Here is an 18,169-nt window from a genome sequence, read left to right as displayed (position 1 = left end):
GTCGGCTCATGCTCATCAGGCAGAAGCGCTGTCAGAGAAAACAGTGCTTGTTCGGGAACGCCCGAAGGACATTCAGGCCGTCTGTGCCATTGGTTCAATAAGAAGAACCTCTCTGGAGTGCCCAGCACGCTCCAGGGACCTTACTAAGTGTTTCGCACGCCTTGTCTCCGTGAACCCCTCCACCCCTGGGGGTGTTGTCTCCCAGGGAGCGGCGGTGGAGCCCGGAGGGCTTGGCAATCTGCCCGGCTTCGGAGCCCAAGTTTTTAACTCCCGCCCTGACCTGCCTGCCGTTGGAACTGCTGGTTCCTGTTGGACTTGAGGGCGGGGGTGCCATGTGTGGAACTGGGGGGCACTCTGAGAAGGGGCCCTCCTCCACTCACTGAGAAATTCACCACCAGGACATTGTGGGTGACGTTGGCCGTGATGTCACGCCGTGTCCCTGGCCAAGACGAAAGAGCCAACCAACGTGGGCGCCGCGTTGATTTGGGGCCCCTGGGCTGTCGTCTGCACTGAGCGCACCAGACTCTTTCAGCCCCGCACGGGGCCTCCCCCAGGGGCCGCCGGTGTGGGCTGCTCGTGGGAAACGTGTGATTGGGGGCAGGCGTGTGGTGTGTCTCCTTCACCCCTGGTTTCAGCCACTCTCTTCAGCCTCGATCTTCCTTTTGCTCTAAATTTCTCATCTATTTTCCTCAGTTCGATTGCATCTTACTGTGTTTATAGGTCACCGTCCAGTAAGTCACCTCAAATTCTTTCTTGAGCAACCTGGGTGGGAACGGGTGACTAGTGGCCGCCGCTGCTCTCCGCCCCCCACAGTCCCCGTTCCAGCTGGGCCCCTGCCCTGCCCCCGCATTTAGAATACTGATTCTAAATGCGCCAGCAGATTTCACTCGAGTGCGTGCCTGCTTTATTCTCTTCGTGGGTCCCCATCAGTATTGCTCTGCGGTTAGAAATAATAGACGGGAGTTCTCCCACTGAGTACACACCCACTCACACGAAAATAAGTGTGAGTCACGTCAAGAATTCACGTTTGGGGCACCTAGATTCTAGAACTCCGGCTCAGTGCAGCTCTGGGCCTCCCTCCAGAATTACAAGAGTTGGGATGTAACCAAATTCCGGCTGGACATCACTTCAGTAAGCACTCAACTGACATTTTTAAAATGTAATTTTTATTGAATTTACTGGGGTGACGTTGGTTAATAAAGTGATACAGGTTTCAGGTACACAATTCTATCACACACCACCTGTATGTTGTATTGCGAGTTCACCACCCGGAGTCTCCTTCCATCACCGTTTATCCCCCCCTTGACCCTCCTCTTCCTCCCCCTCCCTCCTCTCCCTCCGGTCATCACCATGCTATTGTCTGTGTCTGAGGAATTTGCTTTTTTGCTTAATTCCTTCACCTTTCTCACCCAACCCCACAACCCCTGCCCCCTCTGACAGCTGCCAGTCTGTCCTCTGTGTCTGTGAGTCTGTTTCTGTTTTGTTTCTTTATTTTGTTCCTTAGATCCCACATACAAGTGAAGTCATATGGTGCTTGTCTTTCTCTGTCTGACATTTCACTTAGCATCATACCTTCTGGGTCTGTCCATGTGGTCACAAAAGGTAGGACTTCATTCCTTTTACGGCCGGTTCGTATCCCGTTGTGTAAACGGGCCACGGCTTTTTCCTCCACTCATCTACTAATGGCACTTGGGCTGCTTCCAAATCTTGGCTGTTGTAAAAAATGCTGCAGTGAACATAGGGTGCATATATTCTTTCAAATCAGTGTTTCAGCTTTCTTTGGATATATTTCCAGAAGTAGAATTGCCATGTCATAAGGCAGTTCCATTTTTAATTTTTTTGAGGAGACTCCACATTATTTCCCACAGTGGCTGCATTCCCAGTCTGCATTCCCACCCACAGTGCACGAGCGTCCCTTTTCTCCACGTCCTCTCCAGCACTTGTTGTCTGTGGATTTATTGATGATGGCCATTCCGACAGGTGGGAGGTGATACCTCGTTGTGGGTTTAATTTGCATTTGTCGGATGATGAGTGACATTGAACATTCTTTTATATATCTATTGGCCATCTATCTGTATGACCTCTTGGAGAACTTCCCATTCAAGTCCTCTGCCCATTTCTTAATTAGGTAGTTTGTTTGTTTGTTTGTCTGTTTTGGTGTTGAGTTTTATAAACTTCGGATATCAAGCCCTTATCAGATGTATCATGGGTGAATATGTTCTTTCACTCAGTCGGTTGTCTTTTCATCTTGTGGATGGTTTTCTTTGCTGTGCGAAACCTTTTTAGTTTAATGTAGTCTCATTTGTTTATTTTTTTTTTGTTTCCCTCACCCAGAGTGATACATCAGAAAAAATATCGCTATGCAGATGTCTGAGATTTTACCACCTATGTTTCCATCTCGGATTTTTGTGGCTTTGAGTCTTACACTTAAGTCTTTGGTCCATTTTGAGTTTATTTGTGTGTGTGGTGTAAGAAGGTGGTCTACTTTGATTTTTTTACACATGTCCAATTTTCTGAACACCATTTATTGAATGGACTGTCTTTACCCCTTCGTATGTTTTTGCCCTTCTTGTCAGATATTAATTGACTATAAAGGCATAGGTTTATTTCTAGGCTCTGTATTCTGTTCCAGTGATCTATATGTCTGTTTCTACACCAGTACCATGCCGTTTTGATTACTATAGTCTTGTAGTACAGTTAATATCAGCTAGCATGATTCCTCCAACTTTGTTCTTCTTTCTCAAGATTGCTGTGGCTGCTCTGGGTCCTTTGTGGTTCCATATGAACTTTGGGATATTTGTTCTAGTCTCTATTTTGGCTGCTTCTTTGTGTTTATTTATGCATACTAGATAGACCTGCTATGACTCCAAGCTTCATGGCATGGCCTCATGCAGTAGGTGTCCTATGGGACCCAGTGGCACCATCTTCTTCATCACCTGAGCTGGGCACTCTAGGACTGTCCATTGTATGGGCCATATAAGCCCTCCTGTCCTCACTGAGTCTTGAATGCTATTGGCCCTGCACAGGGTTGACTCTCAGGCTGGCTGACTGTGAGAACCAGCCCCGACCACAGTGTGTAAGATGTCATGCAGGTGCTGAGCACTCAAAGCAGAGTTTGCCTCAGCAGGGTCTGGTACCTGCAGAGATCTCCCTTTGGAGATGCTGCTTGTGACGCTAAAGGAAATGGACCCAGCTCTGATGTTGCCTGAAGCTGGCCACCGGGTGTGTTGGTTCTGGGGCCTCCTGGGAGGAGCCGTGATGCAAGCCAGTGTCAGAGGCTGTCTGTGCCTAGCCCTTAGCAACTCGTTTGGAGAGTCTGGATGTGGCCTCTTCTGTAAACCTGTGGCTATAAGACGCCCCTTCAGCTAGTTCAGTTGGTTATTCGGGATGATTGTTCTTCATCAGTCAGCATCTTGAAGTTTCCTTTTGACAGTACATGCTTTCTTCTCATGCACTTGGATCAAATTTGGAGTAGTTGCCAGCAGGTGCCCTTACATTCTTCTTGGAGAGTCACCTATGTACGGCCACACGTTGCGTTTTCTAGACATGCCAGACACTAAGCACATAAATGGGAGCAGCTGATGTTTTCGGTGACATGCCTGACTGAACAGGCTGATCTGTGGAATTAGGGGGATGAGCCTTGGAATGCAGAGACGTGGTACTAAGAACTCTGTTTGTGTTGCCACAGAAAGTAGCAGGGTATAATTTCCCCTGCTACCCATTCAGCTGACATACACAAAAACCCCAGTATTCTCTAATTGCTTGGAATTCTCCCCTTGCTGTTATTGCAATTTAAAAGAATTAGCAGCGACCACAAGAGCTCCCCACTGACACTTGAACTTGGGCAGAGGCCTGCCTGGCATGCGGAGTGGCTGTGAGAGGACCTGGCACACTTCTCCAGGTCTATGGAGGTGGGGCCTTGGCTTACCTCTTGGGAATGTTCCCCCCTTGCTCTCAAAAGTGGGCCAACCTCTAAGCCCTTAGGGAATGAGAAAAGTGGAGGTTGAGGTTTGAAAGGCTGAGTATTGAGCAACTCGATGTCCTACAGGCATTTAAAATAGCAAATGTACTAATTCACTGTAAACCGGGGGGTCTCTGGGGGTCCAGGTGCATCCAGAGGGTGCAGATCCTGCAGGGCCTGGGGCACCACCTACAGGGATCTGCCTTCTGCCAGGGCCCAGCTCGGCCTCCCTCACCCCTATCAGTAGGGCCGAATCTCTTTGGTGCCTTATCACTGCACGTATCTGTTAAGTGGGGAAAGAGTCTAAGCCTTAGGGATGAAAGAGGCAGGAGACAACGTCTTGACTTGACGTGGGAAGCAAAGCCACCCAGGGAGCCTTCTCCCCAGATCCAGAGCTGGGCACACAGCAACCCACCAGGCAGCACAGGGGGTGCCCCGGGCACCGCAGGAGAAACACCCATGGCGAGTGTTACAGGAATTCGAAAACGCGAAAAGCAAATGAGACTCTTGAATCAGTATACAAGCTCAGGGTATTCTTTTGCTCCCTAAGCGTATTCCCTATAAATCTCACCCCCAAAGGGACGCTGGGTCTGGTTTCTGATCTGGGACCCACCAGAGCGTCTACTGACAGAGCTGTCTCCACGTCCCTACTGAGGGTGGACACGAGCAGGCAGGGAATTCTGTCTGGTCTGCTCACTCACGACTCCAGGAACTGTGAGCACGCCTGGCACATAGGGGCTATGTGATCACTACTTGCTGAATAAATGAGCAAGAGAATAACATCCACTGTGTTCTAAGACTTTACAGGCGACAAAGCACAGTCGTACCTACGTTCTCACTGAGCCTCCACTGAGCCCTCGGAGGTGGGCTGGCACTCCACTTTGTCTTCGTTTTATCCGAGAGGAGTCGGTGCCCACCTGCCCCCACCCACCCCCACCACGTCACCGATCTAGTCATTCACAGTCGACTGGCTTGGATGCAGCTGCTGCTGCTCCAGTCCTGGCCCCATGTCTCCCCGTCACTCCGAGGTAACTGTCTCAGGAAGAGAATGTCTGGGGCAAAGGGCGCCTCGCTAACACGTCCCTGTGACCTGTTTCAGGTGGGACTTTTTCGAAAATCGGGCGTGAAGTCTAGGATCCATGCCTTGCGCCAGATGAACGAGAACTTCCCCGAGAACGTCAGCTACGAGGACCAGTCTGCCTACGACGTGGCGGACCTGGTGAAGCAGTTCTTCCGGGACCTGCCCGAGCCCCTGTTCACCAACAAGCTCAGCGAGACCTTTCTCCACATCTATCAGTGTGAGTGGGAGGGATGTGGGTCCGTGTTCCCACGTGCGCCTGCCCACCTGCAGACTGCGGTTTAGTTATGCGAGTAATCCACGGACTCATGAAGAAGGGTATAGAAGCGGTTGTCGTACCCTCCTCTCCTGAAGGAACTTTGCTCACAGTTAGACAGGAACATCTCCAGACCACATTGCCTGCATTGGAAAATATCTTTTTTGACCTCAAGATCTTGATTCTTGATAGGGATTGGCCTAATCTCTAAAATTAACTTTCAACATCCTTTTAATGAATTTAAAATGAAAAGGGCACACAATAGAATTTATTCTGTCTGCAGGTGTTTTAAAAACCCATTTAATTTTCTAAAATTAAGCATGTTTTTGGGGTACATGAAATTCAAAGCCAAACATGTTAAAATGACTGGAAATAAAAGGCAAATGTATTTTAATAACAATGTATTTTAGGTGGCAGAAAGTAAGCAAACTGAATCAAGCTTCACACTTAATTCAACCTAATTTATATTTTCACTTGAAATTAAGTGATGTTAAATTGATAATTTCCAGCCAAGCCTCTATAATTAAAATAATCACAAAAATAACAAATTTTTATTAAAGGGCATAGCCTGTTAAAGTCCATTGCCAAGGGGGATATTAGTAATGAACATGGACTCTTTCTAGCTGTGATAATGTTGTCATTATAAATTATTTTGAAGATCCAGTCCCAATTCTTTAGGAAAAAAATTATTTGGCCCGTGGGCTTTGAGTTTCTGGCAAAATCGGCCTGAAGTAGACCTCACCATGGAATGGGTCCAATTTGAAGACTGTAGAGAAATCAGTACTAAAAGCCTTTGAGTCTACAAATGTTGCAAATTCAAAAGGAATTATAATAGGCACCACTGACAAGACAGAATCAAGTGGCGATCCACTAAATAATTACTATTTTGTCTAAAGCGAGTAGGTTAAGTGAATGACGTCGGAGCCGCTGTGCTTCATGGTGCCCCGAGCGTGTCTTCCCGCCCGGGCAGGGTTGCGGGGCGCACCCGCTGCCTCCCAGCGGGCCCCTCTGACGGTCCGGCTCCCCCCTTCCCCAGACGTGCCCAAGGAGCAGCGGCTGCAGGCGGCGCAGGCGGCCACCCTGCTGCTGGCGGACGAGAGCCGGGACGTCCTGCACACGCTGCTGTGCTTCCTGCACGACGTGGTCGGCCTGGTGGAGGAGAACCAGATGACGCCCATGAACCTGGCCGTGTGCCTGGCCCCCTCGCTCTTCCACCTCAACCTCCTGAAGAAGGAGAGTTCCCCCAGGTGGGTTCTCCTCGGCACCAACCGGCACCCAAACCGGCAACGGCCTCCCCAGCCCATTAACAAAAGCCTCCTCGTGTCGTGTTTCAACTCAAGAATTTGTCAGCTCTTCATTTATAACCAGAAAAAGTCTCCAGGCGACCTGACTCGGGGGCCCAGAATCAGAGAGTGGTCCGAGGGGCACTGAGGAATGTCTGGGGTGGCCCAGGAAACCGGAGGAATTTGTGTTCTGTGTGCGTGAGTGGGAAGGAAAGTAAAGTGTGTGAAGTAGTATTTTACTATCTTTAAGTTTAAAAAACAAAAGAGAAAAAGGAGGCTGACTCCAGGCCCAAGCACAGCAGCTTGGGCGAAGTGATTTCAGACTTTGGGAACAAATAGATCCGTGCCCCCGCCCCCAACAGTTACTCCTGCCCTTGGGTTCTTCCACGCTGTTGCTGCCTTATGAGCCATCAGACCCTCAGCCAGCCTCCGATGGGAGGTGTGCTGATGGCAGTTAAGTGGCCATGAGAGAGGCTGGGGTCCCCCCCCCCCCCCGCCACCCTCGGGCAGGAGCCAGAAACACAAGGAAAGCTTTCTTTGTGAAGGACCCTGGGGTTTGGGGTCTGCTCAGGACCGCCCCTTGCACTTGCAGAAGCATCCAGAAGAAGTATGCCACCGGGAAGCCAGACCAAAAGGACCTCAACGAGAACCTGGCCGCCGCGCAGGGCCTCGCCCACATGATCGCAGAGTGCGACAGGCTGTTCGAGGTGAGTGAGGGGCTGTCCCCAACGTCCCTGCGGCTCCTGGAACCAGAGGCGATGCTCAGAACAGACGCTCCAGGTTCGTTCCTGAGTTTACAATGACGGGAGTGCCCGCAGAGCTCTGGTCTTGGCCGCCAAAAAGTGGGAGGGCTACCTCTGTCTCTGACAGAGGCTCAGCAGGTAAAGACACCTGGGTTTAGGCGACAGTTGTCCTGAGGACACTTGCGTCACCTTCGCCTGCGTGAGTCCAGGCAAGCCGGCCGATTACGTCCTTTTGGACTTTACCCCGGGGTTTGACTGGGTTCAGCATCTGTGTGTGTGTCTGTGGTGTGTGTGTGCAAGACATTGACCATTCCTATTCATGGAGAATCAATCTCGGCTCATGAGTGCAGCCCCAGACAGGTTAAAGAAGGGAGCCAGACTTCCAGCTGCTTCTTGTGGCGAATTTGGCATCTGCAATCGAGAAAAGTGTGCTGAAAAGATAAAGCTATTTCTAAGCCATGTTGGATGTTTCTCTGACGTCTACATGCTTCGAGTTTCCTGAGCCCACATTTTTGCCCAACGGAATAAAGACACATTAAAGGGAAAGTTCGAGGGAAATGGAAAGGCCATTGGGGTGATAAATGTAGCCTCGGAAACAGACTTGGGTTTCCTGACTTTAGGAAGCCCTACCCGCCCCACCAGCCTCACCTCTGATCTCAGGATGATGTCTCCTGGCCCGTGGAACTTGGCCTGGGCTGGTGCAGAGGGCCTTTGAGGAGATGATGTTGCTTTCTTTATCGGTCCTGCCATTCTTTACCGCAGCCTGTCGCTCCGCCCTGCCCTGCAGGTCCCGCACGAGATGGTCGCCCAGTTTCGTGACGCGTACATGGAGGCTGAGATCCACGCCCCGACTCTGGAAGACCTGGGGACCCAGCTGGAGGACAGTGGGGCCACTTTCCACACCTACCTGGACCAGCTCCTCCAGGGCCTGCAGAAGGAGGCCAAGGAGAAGTTCAAGGGGTGGGTGACGTGTTCCAGCACAGACAACACAGACCTGGCTTTCAAAAAGGTAATCTCGGGGCTCCCAAAAATGTACCCGGAAGAGCCGCGTCTGACAACCAAGAAATTTGTTTTGTTTAAAAAAAAAAAATAGGCGGCTACCCATGGGGCATGCAAGCGACCAGGCTGAAGTTCCTTTCTGAGGACGGCCGAGGGGCCGGGTTGCACGTGCTCGGAGCACAGGTGGTGGAGCCAGCCTGCTGCGTCCCAGTCCAGTGTCTGGCCCCCGGCTGTGTCACACCGGGCAGGTCACATGCCTCTCTCTGCCTTGGTTCCCTCGGTTGCAGGACAGACATAATAGAAATGCCCCGGCTAGGGGAGGGCCGTTTGAACATCCAGTGGGCTGGGAGAGCACCTGGCCAGCAGCAGAACCACTGTGTGTATGGATAGGGATTATTTTATAATCATCACCATCATTATTTTAATCCTAAGGACTACCGTTATAAAATGGTAAACCTATAAAATAGACTCACTCTTTCAAGACGCATGGTCAGAGATTTGTTGGAACACCCCGGGAAACGGGGGTGGCTTTTGCTGGGCCCAGCTGACCTCTCTTAGCATCTGTGGTTGTCCTTCCCGAGGTGGGCGACGGGACCCCCCTGAAGCTGTGGAAGGCCTCGGCGGAGGTGGAAGCCCCGCCCTCGGTGGTGCTGAACCGCGTGCTGAGGGAGCGCCACCTCTGGGACGAGGACTTCGTGCAGTGGAAGGTGGTGGAGACCCTGGACAAGCAGACCGAAGTCTATCAGTACGTGCTGGACAGCATGGCCCCCCATCCCTCCCGGGACTTCGTGGTCCTCAGGTAAGTCGGACCAGCAGTTAAATGCCTTCCCCCCCCCAAGCAGGCTGGGAGCTGCAGGTGGGGGCAGTTCAGAGTCCTTGCACCCAGATCCAGCCCACGCTGGGGACGCCAAGCCGGCCGCGTCCCCCTGAGCAGAACCGCCCCTGCCGTATCTGTGCCCGACTTCCTTCGCCGGTTTTGCTGCTCTGCTGGGCTCTCTTAAGGCCCCTCCAGGACGGAGCATACGGTTTATTGGGCCGTAAACATGGTTCATTTCCTCAGCACAAAATCCCCAAAATAGTTGCTATTTGCCCAGTTGGACTTCCTGCCAAATCATGCAAATCGAGTGACTTTTCTCAGCCCTCACCTTGCGCCCTGCGGGAGGCGAGCCTTTGGCCCGTATCGCCCTCGGGACCGGAGTGTGTGCGGCTTCAGCCTCCACTGCCGCGCACAGGAACCCGGGCCCAGCGCTGCTGGTCCCCTGTGCTGTGTCCCTGGGGGTCCAGCAGGGTGCCGGGGCCGGAGCAGGCTCGCAGGACTGTGTCTCCTGCTGACACAGGCCCTGAGGGGTCTGGGTGCGAAGGGGGTGTCGGCCAGGGACAGGGAGTTTGCTCGGTGGAGCCGTGGGTGCGTGGGGGCCGGTGAGTCAGCACCGAGTGCCACAGAAGAGGGACTCAGGACACTGACGCACCGCACAAAGGCAGTGTAATGAGATCTGTATATCGTTTTTATTGATAACGGGTGGCAAACGCCGGCTCTTCCCTCGTATTCGAGGTGCGAAAGGAATCCTGAGGGAGCCCCCGAGTGCACGTTTGAGCCAGTTTCTTTATGAAAACTGGTCTTGATGGCGGACTAAAGGTTACTTTTCACGTAGGATGTTTATGCCTGTGCAGCGGGTCCTCAGGACCTTGGGTTTTAAGGGTCACTGTTCCCTAAATGTATGTGTTTATCTTAGCGACTGGTGGCGAACAAGGGCAGTTCCGTGGGTGGCTCAGGACCAGAGTTATGGGGACATTAGTCATCTGGGGAAGTTAAGCTTCACGCCTTCACTCTCACAGGCAGCGAGCGAATTGCTCTTCTAGGGGGGCGGCCATGGGGGTGGGGCCCGCCATAGTGTCCCCTCCCCCCTGGAGATGTGGCTGAGGGCCAGAGGCCAGCACAGGGCTTCCTTCCCTCCGTCCGTCCACCGACTGCTCTTCCTTAGCGCCGCACCCTTCCATCCCCGTGGTGCCGGGCACCGCTGGGGGCTTAGCAGGACAGTGGACCCAGTCTTGCTCTCTCGGGGTCTCTATTTTCTAGGGAGAAAGAGTTTGCCCCTAATAAGTAAGGGGGCTAGGGTTACTTGGGCCAGGGGCATGAGTAAGAGATGGGGAGGGCAAGGGATGGGGTTTTATTTTTTATTTTTTAATATGTTTTATTGATTATGCCATTACAGTTGTCCCATTTCCCCCGTTCATTCCCCTCCACCCTGCACAACCCCTCCCCCGCCATTCCCCCCTTTCTTTTATGTCCATGTGTCACAGGTTCTTTAGCTTCTATGTTTCCCACACTATTCTTGCCCTCCCCCTGTCTATTTTCTACCTACCGTCTATGCTACTTATTCTCTGTACCTTCTCCCCCCTTCTCCTCCTCCCACTCCCCTGTTGCTAACCCTCCATGTGATCTCCATTTCTGTGGTTCCGCTTCTGATCTAGCTGTCCTCTTAGTTTGCTTTTGTTTTAGGTGTGGTTCTTAATAACTGAGTTTGCTGTCTTTTCACTGTTCATCTTTTTTATCTTCTTTTTCTTAGATAAGTCCCTTTAACATTTCATATAATAAGGGCTTGGTGATGATGAACTCCTTGAATTTGATCTTATCTGAGAAGCACTTTATCTGCCCTTCCATTCTAAATTAAAGCTTTGCTGGATAGATCAATCTTGGATGTAGGTCTTTGCATTTCATAACTTGGAATACTTTTTTCCAGCCCCTTGTTGCCAGTAAGGTCTCTTTTGAGAAATCTACTGACAGTCTAATGGGAACTCCTTGTAGGTGACTGTCCCCTTATTTCTTGTTACTTCTAGGATTCTCTCCTTCATTTTAATCTTGGCTAATGTAATGATGATGTGTTTTGGTGTGTTCCTTCTTGGGTTCACTTTCTTTGGGACTCTCTGAGCTTCCTGGATTTCCTGAAAGTCTATTTCCTTTGCCAGATTGGGGAAGTTCTCCTTTATTATTTGTTCAAATAAGTTTTCCACTTGCTCTTCCTCTTCCCCTTCTGGTACCTTTATAATTCGGATGTTGGAACGTTGAAAGATGTCCTGGAGGTTCCTAAGCCTCTCCACATTTTTTTGAATTCTTGTTTCTTCATTCTTTTCTGTTTGGTCATTTTTTTCTTCTATCTGGTCCACTCCATTGATTTGAGTCCCAGTTTCCTTCCCATCACTATTGGTTTCCTGTGCATTTCCCTTCATTTCACTTAGTTTATCCTTCGTTTGTTCCTCTAATTTGTAACTAAAATCAACCAGTTCTGTGAGCATCCTGATCACCAGTGTTTTGAGCTGTGCATCTGATAGGTTGGCTATCTCTTGGTCACTTAGAAGTATTGGCTCTGGGGCTTTGAGCTGTTCTTCTGCTTGAGCCATAATGTTTTGGTTTGTTTGCACCTATTACGTATGAGAGGCGGAGCCTTACGTGTTCACCAGGGTGGGGCAACCCAGTCGCTGGGTTGTGACGCTGTGTGTGGGGGCGGGGCCAGAGAGGGGCAATGGCGCTTGTTCCATGATCTCTCTCAGACATCGGTCCCCTCTGCTGCTTCCTGTAAGCAAATTGGGCCCTTCTGGTGCTGGTTCCCAGGTGTGTGGGCTTGTGCACCCTCCAGGACCCTATGGGTCTCTCCAGCGAACTCTCCTGTGAGCCTGGGAGCCTCTCCTGGCACCTCAACCCCAAAAGTTTTTCCAGTTGGTGCTTTTAGGCTTTAATTCCCATTGCTGGGGCCCTGTTTTGTGCAGTCTGTCTCACTGCTCGCTCCTTGGCCTGGTTTATCTGCGTGTGAATGTGTGGCCACAGTCAGCCAGCCGCCTTGTGCCCTCACTGGGTCCGCCCGTTGCCACCCCGCACCTGCGATCTGCCATCCGCCACCTACGTTCCTGGGTCCATCCACTGATCTTTCCTGCCCAACCTGCTCCACCAGCCACTGACTCCACCCCTCTTACCAGTCTGGATGAATGGTTCGTTGTTGTCAGACTTCCGTACAGTTCAATTTCCTGTGTTTTGGTTGCGTTTTTGTTACTAAATCTTTGTTGTCTTTAAACTTGGTTGTGCCAGGAGGCACAGTGTTTCCACCTATACCTCCATCTTGGCCGGAAGAGGGGGCTTTATTTTTTAAAGTATATTTTATTCATTATGCTACTATAGTATTACAGTTGTCCTGTTTTCTCTCCTCTTTATTCCTCTCCACCCTGCACCCCCCTCCCACCATCATTCTCTCCCGCTTAGTTCATGTCCATGGGTCGTCCATGTAAGTTGTTTGGTTTCTCCATTTCCTGCACTATTCTTACCCCCCCCCCCCGTCTATTTTGTACCCACCATTCATGCAGGGCTGGGGTTTTAAATGGAGTGGTCAGGGCGGGGCTCTGAATGGAATGAGTCCCAACTCCAAGACTGTGTGACCACTGCAGCCGCGGTCTGGCCCCAAGGCAGATCTCAGCGCTGGCTGCGAGATGGTTTCTGGGCTCAGAGCCCGCCTCTGCCCTGCACTATGTAGCCATCACCCACACTCACAGAGACCACGTATCTAGTCCAAGTAACTGGGCCTGGAGTGGGGGCAGGAAAACCTGTGTCACGCGTTTCTCTCCGCACCGCCACTCCGACGGGCGGTGCTCTCCCTACAGGACCTGGAGGACTGACCTGCCCAAAGGAATGTGCGCCCTGGTGGCCCTGTCCGTGGAGCATGAAGAAGCCCAGCTCATGGGCGGCGTGCGAGCCCTGGTGATGGACTCGCAGTACTTGATAGAACCGTGCGGCTCCGGCAAGTCGAGGCTGACCCACGTCTGCAGGGCGGACCTGAAGTAAGTGGGGCTCCTGGGTGGCAGGCATGACGCTGCCGCCGTTGGCCAAGGCCCGGTCTGCCATCCTATTCCACTGTACTTTCCCCTCGTAGCCAGGGACGGGCTTGTATAGATGTTGGGTATGCCCCCCGCCCTGCTTCCTCTCCTCCAGCTTTCCTGAGATGCAGACCTTTTCCCCAAGCCCTTTGCTCTTTTCCCTGCTTTCCATTTTGTCCCCACTTTTCTGTGTGTGCTCCTCGCACAGAGCAAACACAGACACGGGAGCTCCAGCACGAGTCCCCTCCCTGGGGTCCTGTGGCCCCGGCCCCCTGCGCGCCCCCTCCCCCTGCAGCTGCCCCCCGTGGAAAAGAAACTAGCTCCAGTCCGGCCTCTTCCCAGTGTCCGTGGTGCCAAGCCACGTTCTCAGTCTGGGGAGACGGGTGCTGAGTTTTCTTGGGCGGCTCTAGAACTCAGTCTGAATCCTCCCAGCGGACGAGGTGGGTTAGAGCAGCGAGTGAGCCTGGAGACCATGGGCTGATACTCGGGTTCTCTGAGCCCCGAGGGGCAGCCCGGGGGCTGTAGGCCCATGTCCGGGTGGACGATGGGGCACAAAGACATCCCTGTCTGACGTGTGGTGGCAGATCGCTGTGCTGTGTGTGGAAGGGGCCTTCCCCACTTCCCCCCGGTTTTTGTCCCCACAGAGGCCACTCCCCAGAATGGTACAATAAAGGCTTCGGACACCTGTGTGCAGCGGAAGTGGCCAGGATTAGAAACTCTTTTCAGCCCCTCATTGCGGAGGGTCCAGAAACGAAAATCTGAGTCTTCCCCCACGTGACATGCAACTCAGGGAAGAGGCAGCGATGGCAAACCCTTGTGGGAGGGCGCGTGCTCGTGAGAAAGCAGGAGAGAGAACGGGGCACCGCTTAACCCGGAGACGCCGAGAGGGCGGAGTGCGGATGGCGCAGGAGCACGTGCGCGCCTGCCCAGCCTTCCGGGAGGTGGCTACATCGTCACTAATATAATCTTTTAAAAATTAAAGCATTTACCTATGTTCCTTAAAATTAAGTGGATTTTCTCCTTGTGCATTGCCTAATTTGCTATTTATAAGCTTCTAAGAAGCATATTCTTAACTGTAAATAAATGTATGTATAGCCTATGTACATGTGTGTATATCTCTCATCTACTGTGTATATATGTAAAGTACCCATTTTATATATAATTGCATATTTTGAAACGCATCTGACTTGCCCTTCCTTACCTGATTCTTTCCAAGTGGCCCTCCCCCCCCCGCACCCCCATCCTGTAAACAGAGCAGGAGCTGCTGCTAAGGCCAAGGTGTGACCCTGTGTCCGCTGTCGTCTGCCCTGATGTTCAACCAAAGATGAGCTAACCAAAGGAAAACAACGAGAAAAGGTTCTCCCGTGTCCGCAGGCTGTTTCCGTTATTCAAAACCTGAGCGTCAAGGGGTGGGTAAATCGAGGAAAGGAACAGTTACTTCTGTGAGGGCAAAGAAGTGGACGGGGCGGGAGTCCCAACCGGTCTAAAGCTGGATTCTCAGGTGCTCCTGGTCCCCACCAGGTGCAGGTTCAGCAAAGTACCAGGAAGCCCTGAGGTCAGGGGAAGAGATGACCCAGAGCCCCGCCCCACCCCTTAGAGCAGACCAGGGACACCTGTGCCCACTCTCAGCCAAAGGGAGGCTCTGAGCTTTGTCGAGTTGCCACAGATACATTTCCTGATGTCCTTAAACGTCCTTCTGTTTGACCAGTGGCCTATTCGGTCACAGTTAATCGGCATTTTCTTACCAGTGTATTGCACTGAGTTCAACTCTGGACCCCAGACCAAGGGGGCTGATGGTCATTTAAGAGTCTTGAGCATTCCATCTTCAGAGGACTCTTATTTTGTTATGTGTGATGCCCTAAAGACAGAATTTGTTCAACTTTTGCCACCTGAAAGTCAGGGTTTGAAACTCACATAAGACCAAAACTATGATCGTCCATTAACTTCAGGAAATGTGGGCAAGTTTGCTAAATCCACGTTCCTTCATCAGCCAGTCCAGCCACCTAGGCAGCGACCCAACCTTATTTATTAAGCTATAGACTAAGCAAATGGAGGCTCCTTAACCGATTGCTAATGAATTTAAATTGCTTTTTATTGTAATTCAGCAGTTATAGAGACCAAGATAATTTATTGTGTTTGGTTTCAGGGAGATAGATTTCTAAATACAGATTGGTATCATAATTTAGCAACTGGGGTCAGAGGGGAGAAAAAACTTAAATGTTTTCCCTTTTTTTATATTGTATGCATTTCTGTAATGTTTTCTCTTATCAACATTGTGCAATTATTTTATTGAGAGGAATAAAAATGCTATATATATATATATATGAGTTCTGTGTAGTGCAAGGAAAATCAGACTGTTTGAATTGAGACCTAAGAACATTTCATTTCCCTGACCTTTTGAGAAAGTGTCGGCCAAGCCGTAACTTTCCCTTTGGGCAATGCTCCGTGAGCAAAACCAGGTCACTTCTGCCACCATCTGAAATCCATACGTGCTGGGCGACTTGAATGAGCATAGACAAGGCTGTCGGTGAAGTAACCTGGGTAACACGGGCCCTGCTACAGAGACGGGGCCCTGCCTGTGCGGAGGCTGCGCTGGGCACCCAGGGATGGAAGATACTGTGTCTCCCAACGTAGCCTGCACGCACGTGCCCTGGGGATGTTCTTCAGGGCCGGACTTTGCCCCAGACAGTGCGGGGTGGGCCTGAGGGTCTCATTTCTCATAGGCCCAAGGACCCACAAGAAGCAAGGACCTAGAGCATTCTTAAAACAATAAAAACAGATATGATTATATTCCTGGCTCCCCTTCTCTTCAAACTACCCGACTTTTTAAATTTCTTACTCACATGTTAATGACACCACTTCCACCTGACACCCCTGTGCCTCCAAAAATAAATGGAAAAGGAGGGGGAAGCTGTGTCAAGCTTGCGGGTCAAATACCACAGTATTTTTTTTATTCATTGCTACTTTGCCAATGGAAATAAAACATGATCTTGCATTTAAATATTTTATCTATACCTCATGTATATTTTTACTTTAATTCTTGCTATCAATCATCCATTGTAAATAAAGAATTGCAAATACATTTATATACATTAACTATTTCCTATTTTATATAAAATACACCTTGCTTTTCATGCTTCAACCTGTAAGTGGACCACCCGCTGCATGAGGAAGATTTCTGTCTGAGAGCCCTGTCCAGGAGTTTGACCCCTTGTCCTGTACTTGACATCTGTCCCAACTTCAAGTGCATTTTTAGCAACAGACAGCCACTCACAGTCTGGCTGCCTCAACCTACATCTAAGGCACTCAGGTCATGGGGAGGGAGTTGTTTTGCCTTTTGTTGTGCTTGAGTCTGGTTACACAGACACGTGTGCAGTATTTTCATGGAAGGGTCAGTGAACTATAGCTACGTTTCACTGCCATTCAGTGGATGTGAAACTGGGACTGGACGGAGTGACGTGTGGCTGTCGCTCTTGACCGAGAAGAGGAGCCAGTGCGGCCTCTGAGCCTCTTGCCTCCCACGGCACGCGTCCTGGGCCTCTGTCCTGATAGGGCACCGAGGGGGCCCCTCACTGAGCAAGGAGGAACTCCCACACCTCAGCTGCCGGCTGCAAAAGGGACATCAGGCTCCAGGGACCTCTGTCCCGCCCACACAGAAACTGTCCACACTCGGTCTCTGCTCACTGCCCCCTCCCCTTCTCCCACCACCTGCAAGTTTTGATTTCCTAGGCACAGGAGAAATGTCAGCAGCCACCTTGCCACTTCCATGGGAGAGAAGACACATGGAAGGTCGTTTTAGGGGTCACAGGCTTCAAACGTGGTCCCAGGACCCTCAATCCTACGAATTCAAACTTGATTTTGAGCGTACGCCGTGAAACTCTCAGCATGGAAATGCTCTGCATCCTTTGATATTTGGCCACAGAAAAACCGACATGGGCCTTTTTCTCAGGGAGGTAACAACACAAATTAGACCGCAGCCAAGAGGACAATCAGCTAACACAAAAGCCAAGCGAATGTGTACGGGCTGCACAGGAGTTAATACAAAACACCAGGAGTTAAAGCACATTAATGTTGCAGAGCCACGGACTTCCAACAGCCGACAGTGGGTGACGTTGGGCGCCTCCCGTGCACCCGGTTTTAAAGACAGTTTACTTCCACTCCAGTGGTCCCTCCCTGAGGCCCCCCGGGTGCGTCCAACCTGCATGCGCACTGTGCGGAGCTGAGGCCCCGTATCCCCATAGACAGAAATGAAGAAAACAGCCTGGCTGGTGTAGCTCAGTGGATTGAGCGCGGGCCTGCAAACCACACAGTCGCAGTTCGATTCCCAGTCAGGGCACAAGCCTGGGTTGCAGGCCAGTTCCCAGCAGGGGACGCACGAGAGGCAACCACACATTGACATTTCTCTCCTTCCCTTCCTCCTCTAAAGATAAATAAAATCTTAAAAAAACAAAACACCACCACTGCCCTTCTGAGGGCAGTTTTTAAAGACACTTCTGAGCTAGAATTATTAAAATGTGTGTACTAGTTGATAATGGGAGTGTGGAGAAACGGAATTAGCTTGTGATGACTCTGAGTTTTCTAGAGTAAAAAAAAAGAAATGTGTGTGTGCAGTGAGTCCTGTAACTGATGGAGGGAAAAAGAAGGAGGGAGAGCAGCTTCAGGTGGGCAGCAGGGCAGGGAGGGCACCGGGGTGGGCAGGGGGAGGGTCCCTTGAACTGGATCGTGGCCCAGCCGTGAACCAGCAGCTGGTGATGCCTGGCGGCTGGTGGACACACAGGGCTGAAACTCAAGAGTGACCAGCGACCGCAGCCAGAAGTAAGTGCATTAGTTCGCTTCACCGGTGTCGTTCCTGCCTCTTCTGACCTCACGCTCGATGTTCCAATGACACCAAACCGCTGTCACAACCCCGTGGCTTTGCGTTGACTGAGTCTCCGGATGGTTGGTCATGTGGTCACCTATTTCTCCCCCAGAGGCCTCGGGGGCACCATT

At 51.1% G+C, this 18,169-nt stretch overlaps 1 protein-coding gene across 5 annotated transcripts in view; it reads left to right on the top strand.

Moving 5' to 3' along the window:
• STARD13 (StAR related lipid transfer domain containing 13) overlaps positions 1-16,189 on the top strand; it is a 347,642-nt gene extending 331,453 nt beyond the window's left edge. For all 5 annotated transcript variants that reach the window (XM_053665600.1, XM_037129335.2, XM_037129326.2 and 2 more), the window contains 7 exons: positions 5,061-5,259; positions 6,332-6,542; positions 7,171-7,285; positions 8,109-8,330; positions 8,902-9,119; positions 12,968-13,144; positions 13,825-16,189. In XM_053665600.1, the coding sequence (XP_053521575.1) occupies positions 5,061-5,259; positions 6,332-6,542; positions 7,171-7,285; positions 8,109-8,330; positions 8,902-9,119; positions 12,968-13,144; positions 13,825-13,942 (1,260 nt within the window). In that variant the 3' untranslated portion in view covers positions 13,943-16,189. The remainder of the gene's footprint in view (positions 1-5,060; positions 5,260-6,331; positions 6,543-7,170; positions 7,286-8,108; positions 8,331-8,901; positions 9,120-12,967; positions 13,145-13,824) is intronic.
• Positions 16,190-18,169: the final 1,980 nt, after the last annotated feature.

Source organism: Artibeus jamaicensis, unplaced genomic scaffold (genome assembly GCF_021234435.1).
Source record: "Artibeus jamaicensis isolate MK-2021 breed Jamaican fruit bat unplaced genomic scaffold, CSHL_Jam_final contig_415, whole genome shotgun sequence".
NCBI lineage: Eukaryota > Metazoa > Chordata > Mammalia > Chiroptera > Phyllostomidae > Artibeus > Artibeus jamaicensis.
The sequence above is the reverse complement of the archived record's forward strand: the minus strand, read 5'-3'. Positions and strand labels throughout refer to the sequence as shown.